The following is a 27,713-nucleotide window of genomic DNA, read 5'->3' on the forward strand; positions in this document are numbered from 1 at the left end:
ACATACATTTTACAATTTATATTCAATGTACAACTTAGCTTAGCAACTTATATAAAGGCCACAATTGCTTAAAGATAGTTTTGATTAAGATTGCTCACTGATGAAATTTAGCCAAATAATTGGCTCAATCTGTGGGGAATTCATTCCAGTGACTTGTGATTATTTTGTATAATTTTAATCACTAAAACTTAAATAAAGTCTGTCAGAGAGGTTTGATGGGGTGCATCGTAGAAACCTACTTACTGATACCAGGGGTAGCAATGTCTACAATGCAAAAATTGCCATTTTATTTACAATTAAAATGAACCCAACATTCTTCCTGAGTTTTGATGTATTATACTGATGATGGTAAGATAGTGATAAATCTGAAAAACAGCTTTATTTGGGTACTATTTTTCCTTAAAACGCCCGGCTTGAATGTATCTCTCTGCCATGAATGATTTTTAAAAAGTTTTGGGCCAAAAATATGATCTCAGAACTATCGTGAAGCAATGTCTCAGGCATCAGGCAGCATAGTCATAACTATTTCATGTAATAACTTTCTGTGAGGGTTCCTCTCTCTGTGTCTGGTTCCTATCACCACCACTGTGAACAATTCTGAGTGAATTTCTTTAGAACAGAGCATTTCACACCAAGCCACTCTGAATGACTTTGTTTATATTTTAACCATTTAATTACGCAGAATTTTTGAAAAATTGGTGGAGTTCCCCTTTAAGTGAGTCCTGATTCACAAACTGTTCCAGGATCGGACTGGTTCCTGTTCAGAGTATAATTAATTAAAAGGGAAGGTGCTGAGAAGCATAAATCCTTTGGGACTTTAGGAGTAAAATGACATGAGCTCTTCATCAGATTCCCATATTTCATTCAGCTTGTTTCTGTTTTATTGAGTGTAATGTGAATTAGAGTGTGCGCTTTGGGTCAACAGCACTGTGTGTCCTTACTGTGGCTGGTGCTTCGACAGAGTGCCACCAAAAAAATTGTCAGTCTCAAGCCCATTCCTAAAAATCTCCCTATAGCAGCAAATTAAAGGGCACAGCATAGTATGTACTAATGTTCCTCAGATTCTCTAATGTTCTTTTATTTGTATCATGTCTTTTCCCACTTTCAAGTTTTAAAGAAACCTCATCAGCCTATAGTTCTGAGCTTTTCTCCCCCATAGAAGCAGCTATGCCCTTTAACACATGCATCTGTGAGTCTTATGGGTTGCCTCTGACTAAAGTATTCAAACCTGTCAGTATTAGTGAGTTAATTGTTCCATTCTCATAACAAGGTTTCGCATTGGTTATTATTGGTTTGTCCATGTAATCATCTGCATTGTAACTTTCCTGTGTTTTTTTTTGTTTGTTTCTTTTCTTGTCAAGCAGTAAAAGGTTGAAAAAAAAACAAGGAAGTTACAATGGTCATTCCGCCAAACCCTGCACTAGCACTCGGCGGCCAAAGAGTTGGGAGCCGTTCGTCCGTTCACCTACCGTAGCGCCGCCAAGAAGGAGAAGCGCCGAGAAGCGCGGCGCGCACACATAAAGACACAAAGCAGGAGGGGAACGAGGGAGGGAGAGCAGAGAGAGAGAGGGAGAGGGAGAGGGTGAACTCAAGAGACACACCAGGAAGAGAACGAGAGACAGCAAAGAGAGCCATCAACACCAAGAACAGCACTCTGAGAAAAGACACACTACAGGGACAAGAGGAAGAAGATTTCTGAGCATGCTCTGTAGGCCGTAGACTTCACTGAGATGAGCTGTATTCAGAGGTGTAGTGTTTTAACTGGTTTATATGACATAAAGTGCCATTGCTGGCCCACTAAGGACTATTGGCTTCCCCTCAGCATAGGCCTGAGGACCACCAGAGGGTGCTTCGTGGTGGTTGGGAAACCCTGTTGTACGGGATACTCACTAGAAAACTTCTAGTTTTTGCATGTACTTAAATAAAACGCACAATGATACTCCTATATCCTTCTAGCTGATGCATGGCATTGGGTGTGGTGGCCTTAGGCTCATGTGTGGCTGCTCCAGAGCATTCCATGCTATTGGTCAATGCTTTATAATGGAGATTATACAAGTTGTATGAGTACAATTAAACAGTGTCAGCAATACTTTAAAATAGCTGAATTCTCTAATTAGAAGGGTTGTCTACAAACTTTTGGACATATTTGGACACTTTTAACAACATCTGTTGTTGACACAGGTATCAACTTTGCATGGACAGCTTGTATGATCTCCATGAAAAAGCACTGCCAATAGAATAGGATGCTCTGGAGCAGCTGTACATGAGCCCAACCCCCCAACATTGGGCTATGGAGCAGTGAAACCACGTTCTCTGGAGTGATGGAGCTCCATTCAATACCTTAGAGATGAGTTGGAGTGGCGTCTAAGGGCCCCAACTAACCGTACAAGAGAGGAGTAGAGGCTGTAACTGTGGCAAAGGGGGACTTCCTATTAATACCTTTGATTTCAGAAGAATCACTGGAAGATCAGGTGTCTACAAACTTTTGGCCATATAGTGTATGCAAAAGGTTGAAGTATTTATCACCACTGTATGTGAAATTTTGACACAAGAAAGAGAAGGAACAAGTTAAGACTGACCCTTCACTCGATGTCTTCCCTAAATACCAACTGTCTAGTTGTAGCTTAGCAACTGTAACTAAGCTCAGGCACCTCTGGCAAGATTTCAGAACTTCACTTTATATGCTATGTTGTGTGAGGGGTATCTGTAAATCTGATACCTACTATACTATGATTTTGGAGAAAGGAGTGAAATTTCACTCTCTTCCTAATCCAGAAGGAGAACAACAGAATCTATATTAAATTCATTCAGTTTAGTATTATGTGCAGCTAAAACAACCAATGAAATGAAAATAATAAGAAGCCACAGGCAGAAAAAGCTAAATGTATTCAATCACGCAAAATCACTGTAGCATATTGTGTTTTCTAGAAAGCTTGGCTAACACTGTAAGTATTCAAGATTCAATGAGGCATTACAGAGTAATGAATCATTAACCCCGTGAACCTGACAAGCCCAGTAGCAGGCCAAAAAAAGAAAGCTGCTCCTTTAAATCTGCCACCAGAGGTGTAACGTCATGTATGTGTCCCCATTGGCAACAGTGAGCTCATTTTATCCAATTCAGTGTGTAGAACTGGAGTTTTCTGTGTGCTATCATGTTTCCTATCACTGTATAAAAGATGGCTTTGGATGCAAACTTTTGTTTAATCAGAGTAATAGAAAAGCGTGCCTGATGTATGACTTGTATTCTTATACATGGGCTTAAGATTATATATTTGAGATAAGATTACATTCTTATCAAGTTAAATGCAACAGCAGGCCTGGAAAATCACATGATTAATAAAGGAGAGTAGGATAAACAGCAGAACTTGCTACTTTTTTGTGTCAGGCTTACAAAATTAAAAGGGTTTAAATTTAAAAATAATGTGAGTGGATAATAGATGGTTTACTTGCATGCACAGAAGCTCGAACAAAATAATAATAAAAAAAAATCATGTGTTATTTAAGACTATTGGTCCAAACCATTTATTATTTGTTTTGTCAGGTTTTACCAATGATTGTTTGAAACATTAATATGGCTTTTAGTTTGAGGTTCATAGGTCTCTCCCTATTTAAAGAGCCAGTCCTGTATGAGAGGAGGTATCTGCCTGGGGTGTTGCCAAAATGGCCATTGAGTGGACAGGCTTTCTCACAAGGACTTTGGTTGTAGGCACTTTTAGAGGCCTATTCTTGCTAACCGGACTGGATCAGCTTGGCACAGAAATCACACTGCTTTAGACTTACACTACACCACTGTTATGCACCCATCCGAAAGTCTGTAGAGCTGGTGGATCCAGCACAGTGTTTACTTGGCTATCTCTTCCTTTTTTGCCTCGTCATCACCTAGTGTGTCTTTTCTCATCCGAGAACACAATGAGATACAACACCCACATTACTCACAAACACAGGAAATAAAATTCCACAACAAAACAGACTGGATGGACTCTCCTCTTCCACACACATCTGCTCTCACTTCCTGACGACTCAGCAGGATTTCTAAATGTTCTGGATTGCTACTTCAAGCTTACAAGACACTTCCTTTTGTGTGGGCAGAATCACAGAGCCAGATTGATTCTGAAATTGTGGCATTAGCTGTAGTGCACTGTGGATGTAACAGTGCACCACAGCACATACACACTCAAAGTAAGGGACTCGAGTATTAGTTATGCTGTACAGCAAGTCATACAGCAACTTTGGCTTTATTGGCTCATTGTTTTCCATTTTTGCAGATGTGTTCAGGGACCCCTGTTTCCTCTGTACGTACATCTCCACCCTGCATGTTCTTCATGTTGAAGCCATCCTTGCCCTTCTTGCCTTTCTTGTTCTTCTTCTTCTTGCAGCAACACTTCTTGATGATGCAGAAGCAGCAAGTGAGGATGAGGAGGGCGGCCACCACGGCGATGGCAATCAAAGCCCATGGCGGCACTGCGAGAGAGAGAGAGAGAGAGAGAGAGAGGCTTTATAATTAGCCCAAATTATGAATCACAATACTACAGTGACACAGATCATGTGATCAAAAAAAGCAGTCTAGTCTCAGAATAGTGATGCAGGGTCAAAGAGGGTCACAAGCTGCTTCATGCGAGTCCGAGTCATGTCTCAAGGATGCAATGATATGCGAATCATGTAAATAATATTTTTAAAGGGAAATACTACAAAGACAACATATCCAATGTTGAAACTGAGAAATGTTATTGTTTTTTTTTTAAAATATACGCCCATTTTGAATTTGATGCCAGCAACACATAAAAGTTAGGGCCGGGGCATGTTTGCCCATGCAGTGATTTCCACTACAGAATCATGTCTGTTGTTAATACAGTGCTGCCTGAGGACCCAAAGATCATGGTCACCAAATACTGGTTTTTGGCCTTGTCCCTTGCATACAGAGATTTCTCCAGATTCTCTGCATCTTTCAATGATATTATGTACCGTAGATGATGAAAAGCAAACGTTCTTTGCTATTTTATGTTGAGAAATGTTATTCTTCAGCCTCTCTGAGATGCTCTTTTTATACCCAATCATGTTACTGACCTGTTGTCAATCAACCACCAGGTGTTTTGTTTTTTTTTCGTGGCCCCCATCCCAACTTTTTTGGAACGTGTTGTTGGCATCAAATTCAAAATATGTATGCATATATTTTTCAAAAAACAATAAAAGAAATTGCTACTTACTTGCTAAAACCTCAGCTAGATTAATTCACAGCTTCAGCCAAATTATCCTTTGTGATAGTTAGCACACTTGAAACTACACAGGTGTTTCAGGTTCTGTTGTCTCTTTCCTTTGAAGACCACTTTTAGAATGTTTTGCTCCATTCTGTCCATCTGATTGAAAGTTTTGCTAAAAAGGTTTTTCAAACCTGACACAGGAGCACAGCAGTAATTACTGCATGTGACTGCAGCAAAACTGACAGTCACGCACATAAAATTGGAAATTTAAGGTTTTATTCATTCACTGCATTAAGTTTGTTGGTCCTAAAAAAATTGTTTTTTTACTGTTTTTTCCGTCAGGCCAAATTTTCAAGTCCTAGTCAAATTGTGAGTCAACGTGCAGGGTACAGTAGGAGATCCATTAGAGTTTTCTACTATTTTTTTTCTTTTTAAGTAGTCGTAACAAAAGAGCATCATTCTGGATCCAGTGAGCAAGAACTATTTCATTGCTGTCCTAGGAAACCCTCAAACCTCCAAAATCGCAACTTTATAGCAGAATGAATTTTTTTTTATATATATATATACAGTTTTGTTTTTTTTTTCTCTCCAATTTAGTCACTGGCAATTTCACCTGCTAGTGATATGCCTCCTCTCATCAGGCTGGGTGTGTAAAGACTAGCATGTGCTTCCTCCGTGACTCTGTCTTTATGAACTGCCACTAATGCCACCTCATTGGACAACTCAACACGCTTAGAGGAGAACGCTAACTGCCAATTCTGTTACATAAGCTAAAAGACACCTGTGTTGGCTGCATCACACCGAGAGATGGTGGGAGAGAGAGAGCGAGATCAATTATGCTCTCTTGGTCTCCAGACATGGATGGCTGTAGCATTGCTGGGTATAAAACTCACAATCCCCTAACAATAATGCTTCTACAAGAACAGAATTTATTGGGTGCCCCTGGTTAAATTATACATTTGGTTAACTTTCTAAGTGAAAACATGTTACACATCCTCTACAGAGAACACACTTCTGCACATTTTAATGTTCAATTCGGGTTTATATGCTGAATTTAACATATTGGAAATCAAAAATAACACATAAAATGATCTGTGCAAATCTTTTGTTATATGTTATTTTCTTCCAACATGTTGAACTCAGAAAATAAATAGAACATGTGCACAAAAATGCCATATTTAAGTCTCCTGTAGAGAATGTCTTGGCTTATTTTCATTTAGAAAATCAACAAAAAATGTAATCTGACCAGGGAAGAGGTGTTCAAATTATTGCATACAACTGTACTTTTTCATGTGAAATTGATGTATGCATGTGAATCAAGTTTTATAAAAGCATTAAGTTTCTTCAGTTTAGCCTCACGTCTTAGCCACCCCTGCAAAAGCCCATCCTGATTGGACTCACGTGGGATCGTCTCAATCTCGTTGAGGAACTTGTTTCTGATGTTATTGAAGATGTCGTCCATGGAAGATCCTCCAGACTCGGTGGAGTTGTCTGCCGTGGTGGAGACGGCAGGGGCAGGAGCCATGGTCATGGTGCTGGGTGGGTGGGTGCCCCCTGGGCCCGTGGGCTCAGGGCCCACCATGGCCTCAGGCTTCTTCTTGAACAGGTTCCACTTCATGATGTGCAGCTAGGCACTGTGTCCCTGCAAGAACACACCAAAACACAACTCACCCACCAGGCAAGGGCACCTGTGATGCAAAAAAAGATTGATGTGATGGGGACTCTTAGCACAAAACATGATTGCTTTGTAAGAATCGCCGTGGTCCACTGAGACTATGGTGTCCATACTGTTAGAGAGATGAGAGTAACACAGCTAGGGAAAAAACATTAATATTACAAGAAGCTCTGTGTCCAGAATTTGAATCAATAATACATTGAAGGCACAAAAAATATATGTGGTTAGAACCTTGCAGCTCTAGTAAGGAAGGCTCTTTTTAATAACTGAATAGGCGGCTTTGCATATAAACAATGGGAGCAGAAATGAAGGCGCGGCTTCGGGGGCTTCAGGCTAGCCAAGGATGCCACGCAAGACAAATGACAGGGACACAGCACTGCAGGAAAACACAGAGACACATAACAGGATGGAGCTCGCCGACCATGAGACAGAGAGAGATTTGTCTTAGGAGGTGGGAACGCTGCGGTAATAAACCCCTGCTTAGACGCTCTACATTATTAATTTACTATTCTAAAATGAAACAAAGCAAAAACAAACTCTAAAGAGGCACAAAATGTGCTTTCATATTCAGATATAAACAGACATTTACAACAATGGTAATAGTTTAAGTGGGTAAAAGCAGAAAGTTTCACTGATTTCCATATTTTCATTTTAAAAACCTTTTGAAGCCCTGGGTGAAAAAGATTCCTGAATGAAAATGATAATTTTTTACAACTATATTTAGCAGTAAGAGTAATTAATAGGTTTTTATAGCTTATTATGAGGGAAAAAAATCAGCATTTAACTTTAGCTTTTTTTAGTTAAACAAATGACTTTCTATGTTTAATATTAAGATCACAGCGATTTTATTAATGTTTTTGCTGATGTTCATTTAATCCACTTTTTATATTATTATGGTTTACATACATATGGTTTCTGTGAAAGTCCAGTCTTTACAGCCTGTATTACCAAGAGGCATAAATAAAAAAAAACTGGTAAAACTTTATTTGGAGTGGTTCTTTGTAGATGATTAATAAACTCTTTATAAACAGATTATCAGTAATACATCAACAACATACCACTTACTTCCATTACGCAAAACCTAACTTTACCCTAATCCTCACTCTGGCCCTAATCCTAACTCTAACCTTAACCCTCATATGTTTTTGACATGTTACTGAGAGTCTGCTGAGTGTTTGTTTCATCTTAAAAGGGCCACTCAAAATAAAGTCACCAAAAACTCAACTCCAGGACAAAACCACCTCAATTACCTTTGTGGGAAAGTCTGGGAAGGTCTGGGAAACATTAAAGGTTACTATAGAACAGCATTAGCAACAAAGTAGCATCAAAACCTACCAGTTCTCTGTTGTTCCTCCGTAAGACTGATTCCAGACTGATAGAACAGAAATCCTAAAATGCTGAACTTGCCCCCTTCACTTTCACCAGTCCGGATATGACCCTCTCTGAGAGGTTTAGGCTAGATAAGCTGCGCTATCACAAAGCCCTCACATGACAAAAGCAACCCAGCTAAAAGTTCTCTGTGAATTTATTTAATCCCAATATTCCACCAGTCATTAACTGGGCTGGATCAATCACTCCACACAAAGAGTTAAACATTCTGATGAAGCATAGGTAAAGGTAGAGTGTCAGCATGTGAATAAAATGATAAAGATTTGCTCTCAAGCACTGTCCTCAGTGATGCACCTCAGCATATTCAGCTTCTACACACACCATATGAACCAGCACTGAACTATGGTGCAGTGGAACTGCGTTCTCTGGAGAGATGTAGTTCCATCCAACACCTTTGGGATGAGTTGGAGTGATCCAGAAGAAATCATCTAACAATCAAATCCTCATAGCAATGTTCTAACATCTAATGTAAAGCCTGTAGAATCTGTTACTGCACTGAATGGGAACAAACTCCCTATTAATACCCTTGATTTTAGAAAACAGTAGATGACTAGGTGTCTGCAAACTGTTGGACATGTAGAGGCAGATTTACGCTTTGTTACTTTGTGCATGCTGTGGCTTCTGCTGCAGAACTGTTGCAGCTTTTGATGCACTGCACTCAGTTGAGAGGTTTGTGCTCACCACAAGTTCAAAATCATACAGTTCAGTCGAATTAAACAGGGGTTCGACAATATTACATGGTTTCCATATGTACTCGGAAACCATGTAAAATAATTACTGATCGATGTGCCAAAATAATCACAAAGAGTAAAAGCCTTTTTTACTTAAGCCCTTAACAAGCCAAGGGCCCAACGTTTTACCACACACTTCAGAATAGCCCCATTAGTTTGCATAGCGGTCCCTGTAGTAACTGAATAATAAGCCTTTGTATGAAATACACCTGGATCGTTTAGGGGTTAATAACTATTTTGACTTATTAAGCCTAAATGTCAAATCAATATGTCAACATGCTTTAATTTTCATTTAATGAGTTACAATATGAACCTGAAACAGAGAAAACAATGCTGGAAAATGAGCTTCTGTACAATACGCACATTAGCCTAACAGGGGTTTATATAACGCTGGTCATATGTTAATTACAAAGTAGTGCCTGTGTGTTAATTTCCATGGAAATTATTAGTAGATAAGCCGCTGAGTTGGCCACCCCCACTAGCGCAAAGTGTCAGTAGACTGTCAATTATTAGTGCTTTATTAGCAAAACTGGCTCTTGGTGCCAGTAGATAGAGGGTAGTAGTACAGTAATTACTCTGTTTTGCAGGCTGGTGTTTTTACTATGGATGTGCATTAGTCATCAAACACAGGCTGAATACTGAACTCACTCTTTTGGTATTCATTGTGTTCATCATGAGATGTCAGGAAGACAATATGGTCTTAACAAAAATGTGATATGAAATCATGTGGTTGACATTCAATAAATGTTTTGCTGTATGTTGAGTGTTTTGACCGATTATTTCTCTGGCGGACGTTGTATACCTGTGTGTGACCGTTGGGATGATCTAGAATGTTCTCTCCTCATTCACTCTGTTCATTTGTTCACTTGTTCAGTTCCTTTTCTGTCCAGAGTACACTGACCAAACATTCTGTTTGTTTGGTAAGTAGGCGCTCAGGACTTCAATGCATAAAATGAAATTTGAACAAGCCAGAAAATATTGAAATGAACAACAGATATCGCTTCAGCCTTTTAACCTGAGGGTCATGGGTTCAAGTCCCTGTTCGGGTGACTAGGGTAGTTACCAAAGCTTACCAGGAGACATTTGTGAACTTCTCTGTTGTGGGACCAATAAAGGGTTATCTTATGAGATTAATCAGCCGCTGGAAACTTCTACAATGGTCTTATTTAGACAAACAAGCTAATTATACATATTTCTTAAAATGAAATAAGATTTTTTGGAGGACTAAAACGTCTAGATTTATAATCTTAAAAACGTTCCAAAACACATCATCCTTAAAATAAGTACAGTTGTCTTCTTTCATTGCATTGAGTTTTGAAACGTTTCAAGCTGATTAATCTTATACACATCTGGACTAGTCAATGTCTTCGAACTCCTTGGAGTTAGTAAAGTAGTTTATTATCATAAACATGTTTTGTTGTCTTTTGTTTTGTTTTGCTTTGTTTTGTTTCCAGGCCTTATTTTGAGAGGTGTTTTCAGGAATGTATCTTAAGCATTATAGTTTTGATTTAAGAATGTTTGAAAGACATTTTTGTTTATTACTTAAAAGCAAAGTTTTTCTAGTATTGAGCGTGAAGCTTAATAAAGCTTTCTTATTTCAAAATTTTTTTGTACTAAATTCAGAAGAAAAAACAATATTCATGCTAGTTTATGTTCATTTTAGATTATTATTATTATTGGTATTACCAGATAAATAAAGAACAAGGTGTGTCAGAGAAAATTTCTTTGACTAGACTGAGTGGATATATTCCTAAACAACATCAATCTAAGATGCCAGCTACCAGTGCTTGGTTTCTTTTCCCTATTGAACAAAGAAATTCCTCTTAATCGCTAAGCAGAAGATTACAGAGATGGCAGTTAAGAAGAAATATAAATCTGAAGTTTGCAGGCTGACAGGACTGCGGGCTGAATTGAATGACTGTGTTATTGTTCCAATGCTAATGGCTAACTCCTAATTACACGTCCGTTCCCTTTAGACTTAGAGAGGATTGCTTTAATAAGCTTTATTGATTTATGTATCAACTATCAAAGGGCGCAGGCATATAATAAGCAGCGAGATGTAAGTTAATGTGTAATAAACACAGACGGCAAGCGCACATTTAAACAGGCCGACCTGTTTACAGTACAGATGACAAGATATGACTTTGTCATTTTCAAAACAGATACAGATGCTGAAATCTTGAGCATCAGCTGATACTGATACTCAGCTTTATAGTGAACTATATTTTATTGAAGCTGTTCTATGGCTTTTCACAGATGAGTGAAAGCATGTGCAAAATCTGACTGATTTTAAACAAATATAATTAATACTTAGAGAGCTACTCTTTGTTCTTCTGTTAATGTTAGATAAAGTGATACTCTTATGATATGAGCAAAATAATTCTTAGGCTATTTTGGGCTACAAACAATATTTCGGGATACATTTCTTAGAGAATCAGACCTACTGCTTTATAAAAGGTGCATAAATGGTTATTAATTATCATAAACACCTTACAAATAATTCATAAGCAGTTATAACATATACACAGAAAAGGCAACAGTGATCTGCTGTTTGTCAAATGGTGAGACCACATTCATCTACACTGTTAAACCAGATTTGGCTGGTTGCTCATCTTACTTTCTCTTCTCTATCAGTCAGCTTCATTAGATGTTCATATTCATCACTCAGAATGGGGCCCAACAGGCTGGGACCCCACATGAAAATTCTTCTGTTATGCATTCTTTTCTTATTTAATCCTAAGTTTTTCATTGCAAATTATATTATCAGCATAACAATTTGATCGAAAAGTAGAATCTTAACATTTTAGATTTTTAATATTTGGTTGTCTGTTGCTTTAATGACACTGTGCACTCAAGCTGGCATGAAGTCCACAAGTTTGGGCACATGTCTCTGATCAGTACATCAAATCCACCTTAGAATCTTCTGAACATGTGCTTCAGTGGAAGAGATAAAAATGACCTTTCTGTAAAAAGGCTTATGATGGTCAGTGTCACAAATCTGCTTAAATTTGAACAGTGACCTAGAAATAGAAAACAAATATCCACTGTTTCTTTCTCATTTCGAATACTTTTTTGTTTAAAATTCTGCAAAATTCTAAAATGTTCTGCTGTTTATTTCCAAATATTAACACCTTAACAAGCCAAGTTTTATTACCTACTTCTATAACCTAAGAATAGCTCAGCTAGTTTGCACTGAAGTCCTTGTAGTTACTAAAAAATAAGCCTTTGTATGTAATAAGCCTGGAATATTAAAGGGTTAAAGGTTAGATGAAAAAAATCCAGCTTTTTAATACGGTTTCAGACTTCTGGACTAACACGTCACTTTTGACTTTTTTATTTTCAGAGCTCAAAAATAAACTCAGGGCACTTCTATCATCTTTTTTTTTCTATCATCTAAAATTATTTTATTTGTTAAAGTATTATGGACATTTTGTTTTACCATAATGAAAAGTAAATCATTTAATCTATAATTACAATAAATCAACACTTTTGGTCCAACTGCACAATAGCAATCTACAACATGATCTCACCCCCATTTTACTTCAAAACAAATGTTGGGACACTAATCCACAGGTGCACACATTATGCTCAACTCCGAGATCTTAAAATGAAATTCATTACTTTAGAAAACTTATCATGCAGAGCTGATCTGACAAAAATATTGTTTCTTGATGATAAAATGTATGAGAGAAAAACTGATAATTTCACTGAAAATGTCAAAATCTAGAGTGAAAAATATACTGAAATGAAAAACACAGACATGTTCAACACCTGCTACGATCTGACCATCCAAAGGAGAACATCGAACAAGCCTGGCTGAGCATCATTCATGCAAACTCCTGCCTAGAAGACTTCAAGCTGTCATCCAAAAGAAGAGATATGCAGCAAAATACTAACAAAAATAAAATACAAAATACAAATGTACATTAATTAACATTAACCTTATTTAAATTCTCAATCACCAGGATACTTCTGAGTTTCAGTTAGTAAATCTAGTTGTCACACATCGACCTGTGTCACTAGAAAACTTGGACTTCAGTTCCCAGAACCCTCAGGAGGATCACGTGACAATGCAACTTCCCTCCAACTCGGAAAACTCTACAGACTGCATTACCCACAAAACTATGGGGAATCACATGACCTCTGAGGAGATTCCGCGCTCCTATCAGAGGCCGCGCTCACCTGAGTACTAAATGTTTGCACCTGTGTTTCGAATCATATGACTCAGTCAGATTAGCTTTTAAGCCCGGGCTTTAGTTTAGTTCTTTGCGAGGTATTGTTTCTCTGCGAACATACTGAGCGGTTTTCCCCAAGTGTTATTTGACGTACGTTGTTTGACCATTATTTCGTTCTTTGCCTTTTGCCTTTGCCCTTTTGTACGTTTGCCTGTCGTTGCTGATCAGTGTTTTTGGACCTTTGCCTGTTTTTTGACTGTGTTTTTGTCTTGCCCCTTTTTGGACTTAGTCTGCTCGGTGATATGATCACCGCCTTGTTTATAGTTTGTCTTCTGGATTTGACCCATGCCTGCCTTCTGACCACGCATCTGTCTAGCCCAATTAAAACACCTTTTGTCCTTTTAATCCGCGAGTGTCTGGTTTTTGACGAATCCTTACAGAATACCTCGTCTAACATGCAGACGGCGGAACAAGAAGCCTTTCATAAGGCTCTCACGGAGCAAGGACAACTTCTGGGTCATCATCAGCAAGTACTATCTGGAGTGACGCACTCTTTGGAGTCACTCGCTCATCAGCAGGCTGAACAACAGGCTCAGCTGGTCGCCAGTGTAAAGGATTTAACGGGACAGTTACAGCATATGAAGCTCACAGACTCGGTGGTAAGCCCAGCTCCCTCTCCAGCAATTGTGGAAAACTCAGGGGCAGGTTGATAAGTACGAAGGTGATCCAGATAAATTTCGGGGGTTTTTTTTTGCTACAATGCTCTGTGTTTTTTGAAAATTCCCCTCATAGCTCAGATCAAGCACGAATTTCGTTTGTTGTATCTCGCTTAGTGGGTAAGGCACTGGAATGAGCTACCGCCAGTTGGACTGAGATTCATCATCTGTCGTATGCTCAGTTCGTTACACAATTCAAAATGGTGTTCGACTATCCCTATGAAGGGAAGGTTAGTGGAGAACTCTTGTGCAAGCTACGTCAAGGAAATCGCTCGGTGGTTGATTACTCGCTAGAATTTAGAACTCTCGCTGCCAGTAGTGGCTGGAATGAGGCAGCACTTCTGGTTATATTTCATCAAGGGCTAAATCCAGAGATTCTCAATGAACTGGCCAGTAAAGATGACAATTTAACACTTGATCAGCTCATCACTTTAGCGATTAAATTAGATCATTTATTACATAACCGTTCACGACCCGGGTGTAATAGAGAATATAAAAGAGCTCTCCCACAAGGAAAAACTCCTCCTGACAACAACGATTCCTCTGAACCCGTGCAATGTGACTCCTCACGGTTATCACAGGAAGAAAGACAACACAGAATGAAGAACCTTCTCTGCCTGTACTGTGGCAAGGAAGGACATCGGCTTTGTGAATGCCGAGCACGGCCACAAAAACTGAAGGCGCCGACCCCTGAACAGCACGTGGAGTTCATGTGGTGCGTGTGCCACAAAGGGGTTGGTCTCTAAATCAGTACTGTTACCTGTGACTCTGTACTGTTATCCCAATTCTCTTGTCCTTTCAGCACTGATCGACTCGGGAGCCGAAGGAAACTTTATCCACGCGAGACTGATAGAACAACTGCAGATCCCAGTAGAGCCTCTCGAAACGAAACTGAAATTAGCGGCCCTGGATGGTGGACCGGTCGGCGTGGGTAATATCTCCCAGATCACAACGCCGGTGGAGCTACAGACAAGTGCGCTCCACAAAGAGACTCTGTCACTCCTCATCTTAGAACAATGATATCATTCTAGGACTCCCTTGGTTAGAAAAGCACAACCCTATAATCTCCTGGCCCGAACATACCATTACCAAATGGTCTGATTTTTGTGTAAAAACCTGCCTCGCCCCTCCTGCCCTATCCCTGTTGTCTACATCTGTAGAAAGCCCTCACGCCAAAACTGACTTTGTGATTTCCCCCTGAGTATATCGACCTTAAAGAGGTTTTAAGTAAGAAAAACGCCACCAAGCTACCACCTCATCGCCCTTATGACTGTGTGATAGATCTAGTAGAAAACCCCGTATTGCCCAAGTCTAGAGTATACCCACTTACACAGGAAGAACAAAAAGCCCTTGATGTTTACATTCAAGAGGCCCTAGATCAGGGATTCATCAGACCTTCTACGTCCCCTATAGCATCTAGCTTTTTCTTTATAAAGAAGAAGCATGGAGGATTGCGTCCATGTATTGATTACCGGTCCCTTAATCAAATTTCTAAATCATATCCATATCCCCTTCCACTAGTACCGGTGGCACTAGAACAGCTAAAAGGCGCAAAGTTTTTCACCAAATTAGATCTCCGTAGTGCTTGTAACTTGGTTAGAGTGAGGGAAGGAGATGAGTGGAAGACAGCATTTTTGACCACCAGGGGGCACTATGAGTACCTGGTGATGCCCTTCGGGCTCTCTATCGCCCCCTCCGTGTTCCAAGCTTTCATTAATGACACACTCAGAGACATGTTAGGACAATATGTGATAGCATACTTGGATGATATCCTGGTTTACTCTCCTGACTTTGAGACCCATGTAAAACACGTTCGTTTAGTTCTACAAAGGCTGCTAGACAACAATTTGTTTTTAAAAGCCGAAAAGTGTGAATTCCACCTACAGTCCGTATCCTTTTTGGGATACATAATAAGCCACCAGGGAGTCATCATGGATGACCAAATAGTCATCGCCGTAGTTCAGTGGCCTACCCCTAGTTCTGTCAAAGAAATCCAGAGATTTTGGGGTTTTGCAAACTTTTATAGACGTTTTATCAGGAACTTTAGTAGCATTGCCGCTCCTCTGACATCCCTGCTTAAAGGTAACCCCAAGAAGATAAAATGGACTGAAGCAGCAGAACAGGCATTCCAGGGTCTCAAAGTAGCCTTCACAACTGCACCCATTCTGAAACACCCTGATCCAGAACAGCCTTTTGTAGTAGAAGTAGATGCCTCCGAAACCGGAGTTGGGGCAGTTCTCTCACAGAGAACTGGAGTTCCTCCAAAACTACACCCTGTTGCTTTTTATTCTCATAAGTTGTCTCCGGCAGAAAGCAATTACGGGATAGGGGATCGTGAGCTATTAGCAGTTAAGTTGGCCCTCAAAGAGTGGCATCATTGGCTGGAAGGTGCCAACCACCCCTTTACAGTACTTACCGACCACAAAAACCTTGAATATCTTCGTACTGCGCAGCGAATTAATGCACGGTGGTCCCTTTTTTTGGCGAGGTTCCGTTTTAATATAACCTATAGACCAGGTCCCCGAAATACGAAGGCATACACTTTGTCCTGAATCCACGAAGGAGAAAAGGGCGTGGCTGATGCTAAAACTCAACCTAAAAACCTAAACCCATTCTGCACCCCAACGTAACCATCTCTTCCGTACGATGGCAGATAGATGAAGACATCGAAAAGGCCCTTAGTAACCGAGCTATACCCAGCCAGTGTCCACCGGACAAAATGTATGTCCTGGAAACATTTCGCACCCAGCTTATTACTTGGGCACATTCCTCCCTCACTGCCGGGCATCCGGGAGAGACACGCACTCATAAGTTGTTAGCCCAGCGGTATTGGTGGGAGTCTATGATGAAAGACATTCATTTCTTTGTTTCGTCATGTTCGATGTGTTCGCAGTGTAAAACCCCAAAGACTCCCCCCGCAGGGAAGTTAATGCCCTTGCCAGTACCCAACAGGCCTTGGTCCCACATAGCAGTAGATTTCGTTACAGATACCTGAATCACAGGGATTTACGACCATATTGACAGTGGTGGATAGGTTTTCCCGGGCTGCGAGGTTTATACCTTTTGCAGCACTACCTAGTGCCTTTCAGACTGCTCAAGCTTTATTCCAACATGTGTTTCGCATTTTTGGTATTCCTGAAGATATCCTCTCGGACAGAGGCCCGCAGCTCACGTCCCAAGTGTGGGCGGCTTTCTTTGAGCACCTCGGAGTTTCTATCAGCCTGTCATCTGGTTACCATCCCCAGACGAATGGACAATGTGAACGCGTGAACCAGGAACTGGGAAAATTTCTAAGGATATGTTGTCACGACAATCCCTCTGATTGGGCGAAATATCTGCTATGGGCAGAACTTGCACAGAACTCACTGTTAAGCTCCACTACCGGTTTGACTCCTTTCCAGTGTGTCCTAGGCTACCAACCACCATTAGCGCCATGGACGGGATCCCACACGGACGTGCCTGCCGTGGACCACTGGATGAGAAGGAGCGAACAAGTGTGGGAGGAAACACACCAACGCATAGAAGATGTTCTCCAGCGCCACAAAGAACAAGCGGATCGACATAGAGGTCCTACCCCGATATTCCAACCAGGTGACCGAGTCTGGCTGGCCACAAGGGACTTCCGCAGCTCAGAGGGAAGTTACAAAAAACTACAACCCAAGTATATTGGACCATTTAAAATAGTGAAAAGAATTAACGATGTGACATACAGATTAGATTTACCCCCACGATTTCGTGTCTCACGATCTTTTCATGTTTCTCTCCTGAAACCCGTAGTTGCAGGGCCATTAGATGAGGTGACTCCGGACGGCACGCCTTTTACACCTTTTGTCCTTTTAACCCGCGAGCGTCTGGTTTTTGACGAATCCTTACACTAGTTACACTTAGTTATTTCTCATTATTATAATATTTTTGATGGATATGAATGAATAAATAACTTTAGCTTGAAGAGTAATAAATAAAGAAGATATAACATTTATTCAGAAAGACTAATTTTGAGCACTGAATATGTGTTTTGTGTCATAATTGATTATTAGTTAAGTTTATGGTATTTATGATGTGAGTAATATCCATTTATAAACTCATTTTAACCCATTCATAAACCCTTTATAAGAAAGGTCTCAGTGTAATGTGGTACTGAATCAGACTAGAATCCATTCTTTTCTTTTTTAACTGATATCTGAGCTTTTTCTGCTGATGTCAGCTCAGTATCAGATCTCTGTAATCTCTAGTTTAAAATATGTGTATAAGCTGAGGTTTCAGTGAGTAAGAAACCAGTAAAGCCAGAGGATAAAAAAACAACGAGAAGACACAAACACAACTCGCCCTGTATTAAATCTCTACTGGAGGATTTTGGGATGAAGGTATTGATTAATTCAAGCACAACTGCACTATTGAGAGAGAGAGAGAGAGAGAGAGAGAGAGAGAGAGAGAGAGAGATAGATTGTGTCTCAGGCACATTTTTCAAGTGATTTCCACAGTGTCATCAACAGCTGAACTCAGCTTTCTTGTCTTGGCGTTTGTTTGCTCTCTCTCTCTCTCTCTCTCTCTCACTCTCTCTCTCTCTCTCTCTCTCTCTCTCTCTCTCTCCCTCCCCCCCTCTCTCTTTCTCTCTCTCTTTCTGTCTTAACTGCCTTTTGAACTGTACAGAGTGTCATATTAATATTCCAGGTTGAAGCTGAAAACATACTACAAAATGAATTATGCCATCCTTTATGTACACCAGTTTTATAATTTATTTTAGTTTTATTTTGATACTTTAGTTTTTGATACACTGCATTTGAAAGTGTGAATAATGATTTTGTATTAGTGTTGTTTTAGTAAAAAGGGTTCTGTACAGTACTAAATGAAACCTTTTCTGGGTGCTATATAAAACAAATTTTAAAGCTTCTTTAAGTGACCATATCGCTGCTGTCGGGACAAAACCTTGTATCTCCATTTTTGTTGTTTTTCAGTTTATGACATAATTTAAAGGAACCTGTTGCTCTTTACATTGTGTACAAATTTCAAGATGAATGGACCAAAACCACATCTTTGCACTCACTGCACTGTTATTGTACTTTATGTCCTAGTATTACTGCACTATTCATATTTGCACTGACAGTTACTGTACAAGTTTACTCTGCATACTTATCTTTTACATATGCTGCTCTCACAGTACATAGTACCTACATTTGTATGCTCTCCATTCACTCTGCATATATGTATATTATATTTAAACTTGCATATTTTTACCACTCTACCGTTCTTCTGCACTTCATATGTAAATAATACTGTACTTTGCACTTCTGGTTAGATGCTGACGGCATTTCATTGGGTTTGTACCCGTAGAATGCCACTTAAGTTGAATCTCATCTAATCTAATCTAAAAAAACAAGTGGTCAAAAATGACTAGAAAAGAAGTCTGGTGCCGTTGACTTACATCACAAGTAAACAGGTTTTTTTCCTTCCCCTGTAAAGTTATCATTTTGGAGATAACAGTGATATATAACAGTGTCTCTCTTCAACCTCTAGTCTCCTTTTCTTAATTCTGATTGATTCAAATTGATTGTTTCAAAAAATCAAAAAATATAGTTTCTTGGTAACAAAATGTATTTGAGAAAAACTGCCAAAAATCAAATCAGCCAAAAAAAAAGTCCTTCTGCCAATTTGGCTATAAAGAGTTCAGAATCGGAATCCGCCATAAAAATTCATGACAGGTGCACCAGTCCAAAACAAAAACAACAATAAGTGATGCAGTACACAATATAAAAACCAATCATCCAAACCTTGTGGAGGAAACTGTAATATCATTAGAACAGCATTTGAATTAAATCGCCAAGAACTGTTTAAGGATTTGCATGATTCTTTAAGTCATCCATTACTTTGTCTCTACTATGGAAGAGCCTTTAAAAAAAAACCTCCAGCCAATTCTCACAATCTGGTTATCACTCTGTGTTTTCAGCCAGTCTTCCATTAGCAGCCATTACATGTAGAACTCCACTACATTACATGTTAAGCGCATGGAGGGTGTCATTGATTTTCTACCCCTTACTGCTTGTTATCTGGCCCCTCTTCTCTGCGGCTCCACAGCTCACCTGCTGAGTTAGACTGACATTTGCTCTCTAGCTGAGGTATTGATTGACAATGTCCCATCGTTGTAGCCATTCTGCCGGCATGGAGAATATGATGAGCCTGCCCTTTTCACTCGCACACTCTATCAGTCACAACAGGCTCTCATTAGAATGCCTCTCGCTGGACTCCACTCGTCATATGTAAAGTGCTTTTGACAGATCAGGGCTTTGGCTTTCATCCGTTACCCTGCATGGAAAAAATGATAGCCCAAAAGGGATGAGAATGAACAATGAATTTGGCATGAATATCCACAGAAAAGTCATGTAGCACTTTCATTCAGCGTCGGCTCAGTCGTGTATTCCTATCGGCCTCGTAAGCTCTGATTCAATTGGCCGACGAAAAGCATTCGAATAGGATATGTAGAAGATCCTAGAGCAGCATTTCCCTCAAATACATCACCGGTCTCCGAGCTCTGCCCTCAGCAGTTTGTGAAAGAGGGGGGTGTAGCTCTCACTCGGCTTCTCACTCTCCCTCAGAGAGACAGAGCGAGGGAGAAGCGATCTGTCTGAGTTTAGAAGACAGGCAATCTCGCAGCTCCAGCTAAATGAGCAAGCAAGACAATTGGACCGAATCAGGCTATGCAGCTGCCAAACTGGCCAGGCTGTAACCCTGACATCTGCAGAGCAGACATGCACATTTACACACTTATATTCTTCTCAATAATGACCGATATGAGTAGCTTCACTTTTAAAAATAAAGGTACCAAACAGTGTTCATTGGAGCCATAGAAGAACAACCTTTGCTGCCATAAAGCCCTCAGCGGATGTCTCTCGAAAGAACCATCGAAAATGATAATATAAACCATTTGGTAATGTAATGTAAACCATTTAGGGCATTTTCTCAAAGCACCAAATACTGGAACCTTTTGCACCAGAAAACTGAAACTGCTTTTTCCATTGGCCATCAACCCAGTACTGAATGTTCTAGGTGTTTTGGTTCAAGTGGGTCACAGAGGGTGTTCCACTCTATCTGTGGTAGAACTTGCAGCTGGAGCCTACTTAACATTTTTTTACTCTTCTGAGTAAAAGTGATGATAAAATCACCAAACGCTATTATGACCATTAAGTGCACCAGAAAGTAAACCTGAAGGGTATGACGTGTCAAATGCTATTTTAGAATTTTTACTTTGCAAAAAGTTTGCTGAAGTGACATAAGCTGGATAGGATGCTTAAGCTAACACTACTAGCATTTACGCTACAAGCTTTTCTCGAGCACGGACATTTGTGTGACTGCAGTAGAACAGCGCTGCATATCATTTTATATCAGACAGTAATTTAAGCTAACTAGCAAATAAGGTAATAAGCCAAATTAGACACATTAATGTGTATTATGATGGTTCCAGATGTTTTTAAAGCAGGTGGAAAATGAACTAGAACCCTAAGTTCCTGTTGGTTCCTGTTTGAGTCATATAACTTTTGGGTTATTGAGTGAATTCCTTTAATAACCTTTTTTTTTTTTTAGCAGAAACCCTTAAGGCTAACAGAAATAAATGATTATTCAAGATATTCAAGATAAAATGACTTTAATTAAAGGCCCATTACTTTTTTAACATGCAATCAGGTCTAGGACTTCCACGATCATTAAATTTTAGTTGACAGTTAATTGTCATACAGATAATTGCAATTAACAATTTAATTAACTTATTGTGTTCATTGTATGCTGTAACTGTCAAAGTAGATGCTTAAAGTGGCCAAATTGGCTGATTAGCTGGTGTCCAAGCTGTCTATTTAGTAAATTAAGACAGAAACAAACTAAGATCAAATAAACAAACATTACTCACCGCCGCCTTCTAAAGGCGTTATTAACAACGATCAAATAAACAAACCTTCACTCACCGCCGCCCTCTAAAGGCGTTATTAACAAACATCAAATAAACAAACGATACTCACCGCCGCCCTCTAAAGGCGTTATTAACAAACATCAAATAAACAAACGATACTCACCGCCGCCCTCTAAAGGTGTTATTAACAAACATCAAATAAACAAATATTACTCACCGCCGCCCTCTAAAGGTGTTATTAACAAACATCAAATAAACAAATATTACTCACCGCTGCCCTCTAAAGGTGTTATTAACAAAAATCAAATAAACAAACGTTACTCACCGCCACCTTCTAAAGGTGTCATTAACAAACTCCAAATGAACAAACATTACTCACTGCCGCCCTCTAAAGGTGTTATTAACAAACTCAAATAAACAAACATTACTCACTGCTGCCCTCTAAAGGTTTTATTAACAAACTCAAATAAACAAACATTACTCACCGCCGCCCTCTAAAGGTGTTATTAACAAAGAGTCAGAAGTTAGAACTTTTGTTTTTGCTTTTGTTTTCTGCTACATAAAGGCACTTTCTGCTTTCTCTTATTTAGACTTCTTTGCCAACAGATTAAAACCCATTGAATTCAATTTGTCTTTGTTGCCACATCAACATATGACTGTAAAAACTACTAACTATGGAAAATGTTTGCCATCAGCTCAAATAATTTTTGATTGGCTCAAACAACGGTGATCAAGCAATTATGCAATACTAATGACAGGCCTAAATTTTTATTAAACATTTTTTTCTCTAGTAAAACAAGTCAACCCTTAAAAAAACACCTGTTTGTGGAAAGGAAAACACGGCACAATTATTACTGCATCATCAGAGTCTCTCTGCTGCCCCCTGCCTGTAGCATGGGAGAGGTCAAGTTGCAGAAAATAATGCAAACTAACATCCTCAGTAAAATCTCCTGCAGACAGGAACACACACAGAAAAAACTGAGGAACAAAACAGAAAGGGACTTTGAACACAAAGGTTGGAACACAGCGCAGCATAGCTTTGAAGCAGTCAGGGAAAATACATAAAGCATTGTTTTGACAGTTTCCTCAAGTCCATTTCATTTGCAGTTCTATTCCTGGGAACTCCATATATTACATAATTGTGCATTTCCTCTGCTCTAACACACCCGAATCAAGTCATGAAGTCCTCGATAATTATCCAATAAATTAAACGAGCATGTTAAAGCAGGGAAAACACAAAAAAAACGTGCAGTGAGCATGCCTCCTGGCAATGGAACAAACACTGTTCTATCCATATAGAGAGCCCTAGACACAAAGTAATCAATGTCCTATTCTCCTCAGAGCAAAACACCAGGGGATAGAAAGCATTCAGCTTCAGGGCTGCGGGCAGAAGGAAACAGGGATAACTTTCAAGAGTTCTTAAAAGCAAACACAGGACACACTGAGTCAAATAAACTCTATGCTGCAGAAGAAAAGGAGCATTGTGGCTGCAGAACACCACTGGAATGGCAGAATAACAGATCATTTACCTCAATACCCACAGACTGACTGCATTTCAATTTACTCTGTTCTGATTTCAGAATACAATGACCAAAATTTCCATTTTCACATGACTGTGGCAGACATAATGAAGTAGAATCATTATTATTTTGTGATACAGACACCATGTGGATAAGAGAAGATTCCCCCTTGATCCTCTTGACCTGTTTCTCTGCTCAAGTGACCTAGAGTGCACATTTCACTCAACAAGCAAGCAGCTTTCCACTCACGCAACATTATAGTATGTTAGCTAATGGGTTACTGTGCTAGCCATGAGCAGCCAAGGGTAGATGTTTTGCTGAGTCTGAATCATACTGCGGGTGAAATCCACACAACTGCACCCTTGTCCAGATGTAGTGGCTCCCAGGAGACACTGTCAAAGGTTTCTGTTCATTTTTTCAATAGGAGAGGTCAAAAGTCAGTAAAATGAGGGCCAGCTAGTTTATGTGAATACTGGTTTGTAAGGGATGGTATACATTGCTAGGTTGTCCCAATGCTAGCCTAGTCTTAGCACATTCAAAGACAAGGGATGGTTTGTGGTAATGAGGTAGGGCACGGTCAGGCTTTGGCCAGTTTGCACTGATTCTTGTCTGTGAATTCAGTTATAGGAACAATGAGATCTGCCAAAACCTAATTTGCAAACCTAGTGCTTTGCTGCAGCGCTTTAGCCAAGCAAATTACTAGCTACTCACATGTAAGGACAGGCCGTTAGAACATTTGGGAAAAAAAAGCCATTTTTGATCTTTTTTTCACACTGCAAGTGAGCTAGCATTAACAAGACTAATGGGGAAGGATCACTGACATAGTGTGAAATATCACAAAATATGTGGTGATGGCACGGATTGTACAACCTGCGCATGCAAACATTTAAAAAGCATATATGAATTTAATTCTAAATTTCTTAAGAAGTAGTTAATGCAAACGTTTAAACACAGTCAAATGATACGTTTTGTTGATTTTCAAAGTGAAAATAACATTCTTTTACAAACTTAAATATGACATTTTTTTCTGCAAGTTTCTATTTGCTTGCTGAGTTTATTTGCTGGGAATAAAACATAAGAATAAAACAAAATATAATTAAACAAAATATAAAATGTGCCTTAACTTTTGCACAGGCCACATCTTCAGTTTTACATTTTTTCCAATACGTTACTATGCAGACGTGTTCTCCGTAGAGGATGTGTTCACTTATTTTCACTTAGAAAATCAACAAAATGTCATTTGACCAGGGGCGCCCAAACTTTTGCATACAACTGTAAGACTGCTGTTCATAGGTTAAGTTAGAAACTGAACTTAACTCACTTCTTAAATGTGAATTTTCACATATCATTTTAAAATCAAATCTGTGCATACAAATGTTTCATAAATGAGGGCTCCGTGTCCTGTTAGAGCTGGTAATCAGAATCATCAGGTAATCAGAAACAGGATCTATATATTTTATATATCATTGCTATCCAAAAAAGACATGCATCTCCAAAATGGTAACTTTACAGGAAAAGGTGAAGGTAAAAACATCTATTGGTCCATTCATTGTGAAATTTGCAAACAATGTAAATGGCAGTTGCTACGTTCAAATGACACAGCAAAATAAAGAAAGAAAATAAATGAAATCACATATCTTTTGGATAGTGAGGAAATACTGAAAGTTATATTTATGAAAGAGAAGATCTGAAGCTCATTACAGCCAACAATGCTGTCTAAAGGCCATGTTATATTTACAGAATCTTGTTGGTGTGAGTGATGCTAAGCTAATATCAGAGGTCTCAGGCTAACCATTCATATTTATGCTGTGCTCAGAAGTGAGAAATCGAAGCTTGGAATTGCATCATTTTCCCAGACCTACCCACTACTGTGTATGTATGTTGGCTTATCTAAAGCAAATCTCATACAGGAGTGTTTTTTATTAATGTTGATGGTGTGAGCAGCAATGTTGACCTGACTAAGCTCAGAGTTTAGCACACCTCCCGACTTTCTGAGCAGGAATTCCCAGGGTTGTTTTCTTTGATCTTTGCTAGTCGGAGGTGGGAAATTCCGAGCTATGAGCTTCAGTCGCAGCATTAATTTTGGTACTATGCTCTGTGAATGAAGGCCAGTTCTGTTGCTATGAAGCTATGCTGCTTTATTCTTAATTCAACACCTGACAGGATCTAACTTCTGCATGTTTGATGCATTTCCGCTTACAGCTGTTCTGCTCTATCGCTAGAGGCCCAGTGTACCTTAGCATGTTCAGCATGCTAACATCTTACACACAATCATTTATGCTCTGCGACGGAGGCTTACACCGAAACATTGGGCAGATGTTCTTAACCAGAGCGACTTCTAAAAAAGAGATGGTGATGGATTTTCATATCTACTGCACAGTGATACCTGTGAGACCACACAAAATATCAGGTTACTGTTAGAGTGTTTGTTACATAGCTGCTCGTCCTGGTCTGACCCTGATGCAATCAATTTACAGCAGCTCCTCAGCCCTGAGCAACACCTCCACAGCAAATAGCCAAACCACATCCATTTCAGTGTCTCCTACAATATCTACAATGCACTGTACAGTACTTCGACAAGAAGACAGGAAACAGATAGCATGAAGCAGTGAAGCAGATAAGCTTTATGAGTCTTGTTTTACTGTAACTGCTGCAAAATTCCACTGTGGTACATCTAAGAGGGATGAATGAAGAGCAGGTGTAGCCAGTATAGCACAGTTTCACACACTGCAGTGGGAACTACTGGCACCGGACTCAACTTCCAGCAGCCTCCTTATTACGGATATGGCTGCGCAGCCACATTAGTGAATGGCATGATTAATTACTGTCATTGTCACTCCTAATGCACCTGCTGTGATAGGCTTGCTGCTCTCCACTGAGGCAGTGAGGTAAGCCTCAGGCTTTGAACTGTGCCAAATTTCTCATAGCTTAAGTTTCTAAACAACCAAATGCAACATCGTTCCATTATGAACTCCTGTCTAAATCTCAAAGGATACAAACCAACTCTGTATGTCAGAACAGAGGTGAGCTTAGAGTTTGGAGAGAAGCGAAGAGATAGAGAATGAGAAAGAGAGAGGACCCCCTTACCAGGAAACAGTTATGTCCTCCTGATCACATCCACCCATCCAAAACAAGTGGTGGACTTAACGCTTCAGTGGTGAGGTAACATCCCCCAGTGACTCCTCCATCAGAGCAAACTGCAGCGCCCCTCACTTCTTTCCACTGCAGCAGAGCTCGCTCACATACACTTACACTCACAGTAACCCCCCCCACACCTCTCTCTTTCAGCTTCCTTCTGTGATTCCTATACCTCGCACACCCAATCTTGCTCTCTCTCTCTGTCTCATTAGCTCTCCTCAATTCTCTCTCTCTCTCTCTCCCACTCTCTCTCTCTCTCCCTCTCTATCACACACATTCACATATACTCACACTCTCGCTTGATACTCTTTTACCTCTCTCTCTCTCTCTCTCTCTCTCTCTCTCTCTCTCTCTATCCTCATTTAGGATGCTGCTCACACACTGCTGCATGCAGTAAGCTACGCCCTGAATGGGTACTGGAGGACAATCTCAAATGATCAATATGTAAAACCCCCCCACCCCTCAGGGGCTCCGCCGGTTTAGCCGCTGAAATGGGCTGGGATGGTGGAGGGACCAGGTGCACACAACAAACCTGGGGAGAGAAGATGGCATTTCTGGAGTCTCAGCTCAGTCCAAGCTCACTCTGTTCCCTCATTCAGAGCAGAGCTGTACAGTGAAAAATCTCAGGCCAGCTTTTGCAGTGCATGGCAAACATAACAAAGGAACACTGAGTATTATACACCATATGGCCAAAAGTATGTCGACATCCTTCTTAATGACTAAATTAATTATTGCAAACAGGCGTATAAAATCAAGCACACAGCCAGGCACTCTCCACAGACAAACACTAGAGGTAGAATGGGATATAATGAGGAGCTCAGTGACTTTAAACGTGGCACTGTCACAGGATGCCACCTTTTGCTACAAGTCAGTTCATGAAATTTCTGCCCTGCTAGATCTGCCCCAGCCAACTGTAAGTGCTATTATTGTGAATGGAAGCATCTAGGAGGAACAATAGTCACGAAGCTGTGGACCACACATACTAACAGAGCAAGGATGCCAAGTACTGAAGCGTGTAGCGCCTACAGGGAATAATCTTAAATATGTGATTTTTTTCTGCAATTTTTACTGCACAGTTTCTAACTATTCGCTGACTTTAACATACTGAGGAAGAAATAAACAAAGTGAAACATAAATTATATATATTTTAATAAACATAACTTTTGCACAGGCCATATTTCTATGTTTTATTTTGTTCCCCAATATGTTACGTCAGCAAATATATTGTAATTTTGCATTAAAATATGCAGAAGTCTATTCAAAACTTTTGCAAAATA

General features: G+C 39.8%; 1 protein-coding gene across 5 annotated transcripts in view; it reads right to left on the bottom strand.

Annotated features, from left to right (window-relative positions):
- The window catches only part of LOC118808519 (synaptotagmin-2), a 76,494-nt gene that overhangs the window by 12,642 nt on the left and 36,139 nt on the right, over window positions 1-27,713 (bottom strand). For 2 of the 5 annotated variants that reach the window (XM_036571257.1, XM_036571253.1), the window contains exons 2-3: window positions 6,600-6,840; window positions 4,301-4,461 (exon numbers count right to left, since the gene is read on the bottom strand). In XM_036571257.1, coding sequence (XP_036427150.1) covers window positions 4,301-4,461; window positions 6,600-6,816 — 378 coding nt within the window. In that variant the 5' untranslated portion in view covers window positions 6,817-6,840. Of the gene's footprint in view, window positions 1-4,300; window positions 4,462-6,599; window positions 6,887-8,208; window positions 8,283-26,385; window positions 26,750-27,713 lie in introns of those variants that run through there. The other 3 variants (XM_036571254.1, XM_036571256.1, XM_036571255.1) reach the window with 3 other exon arrangements.

The sequence above is a fragment of the Colossoma macropomum genome, unplaced genomic scaffold (genome assembly GCF_904425465.1).
Source record: "Colossoma macropomum unplaced genomic scaffold, Colossoma_macropomum, whole genome shotgun sequence".
NCBI lineage: Eukaryota > Metazoa > Chordata > Actinopteri > Characiformes > Serrasalmidae > Colossoma > Colossoma macropomum.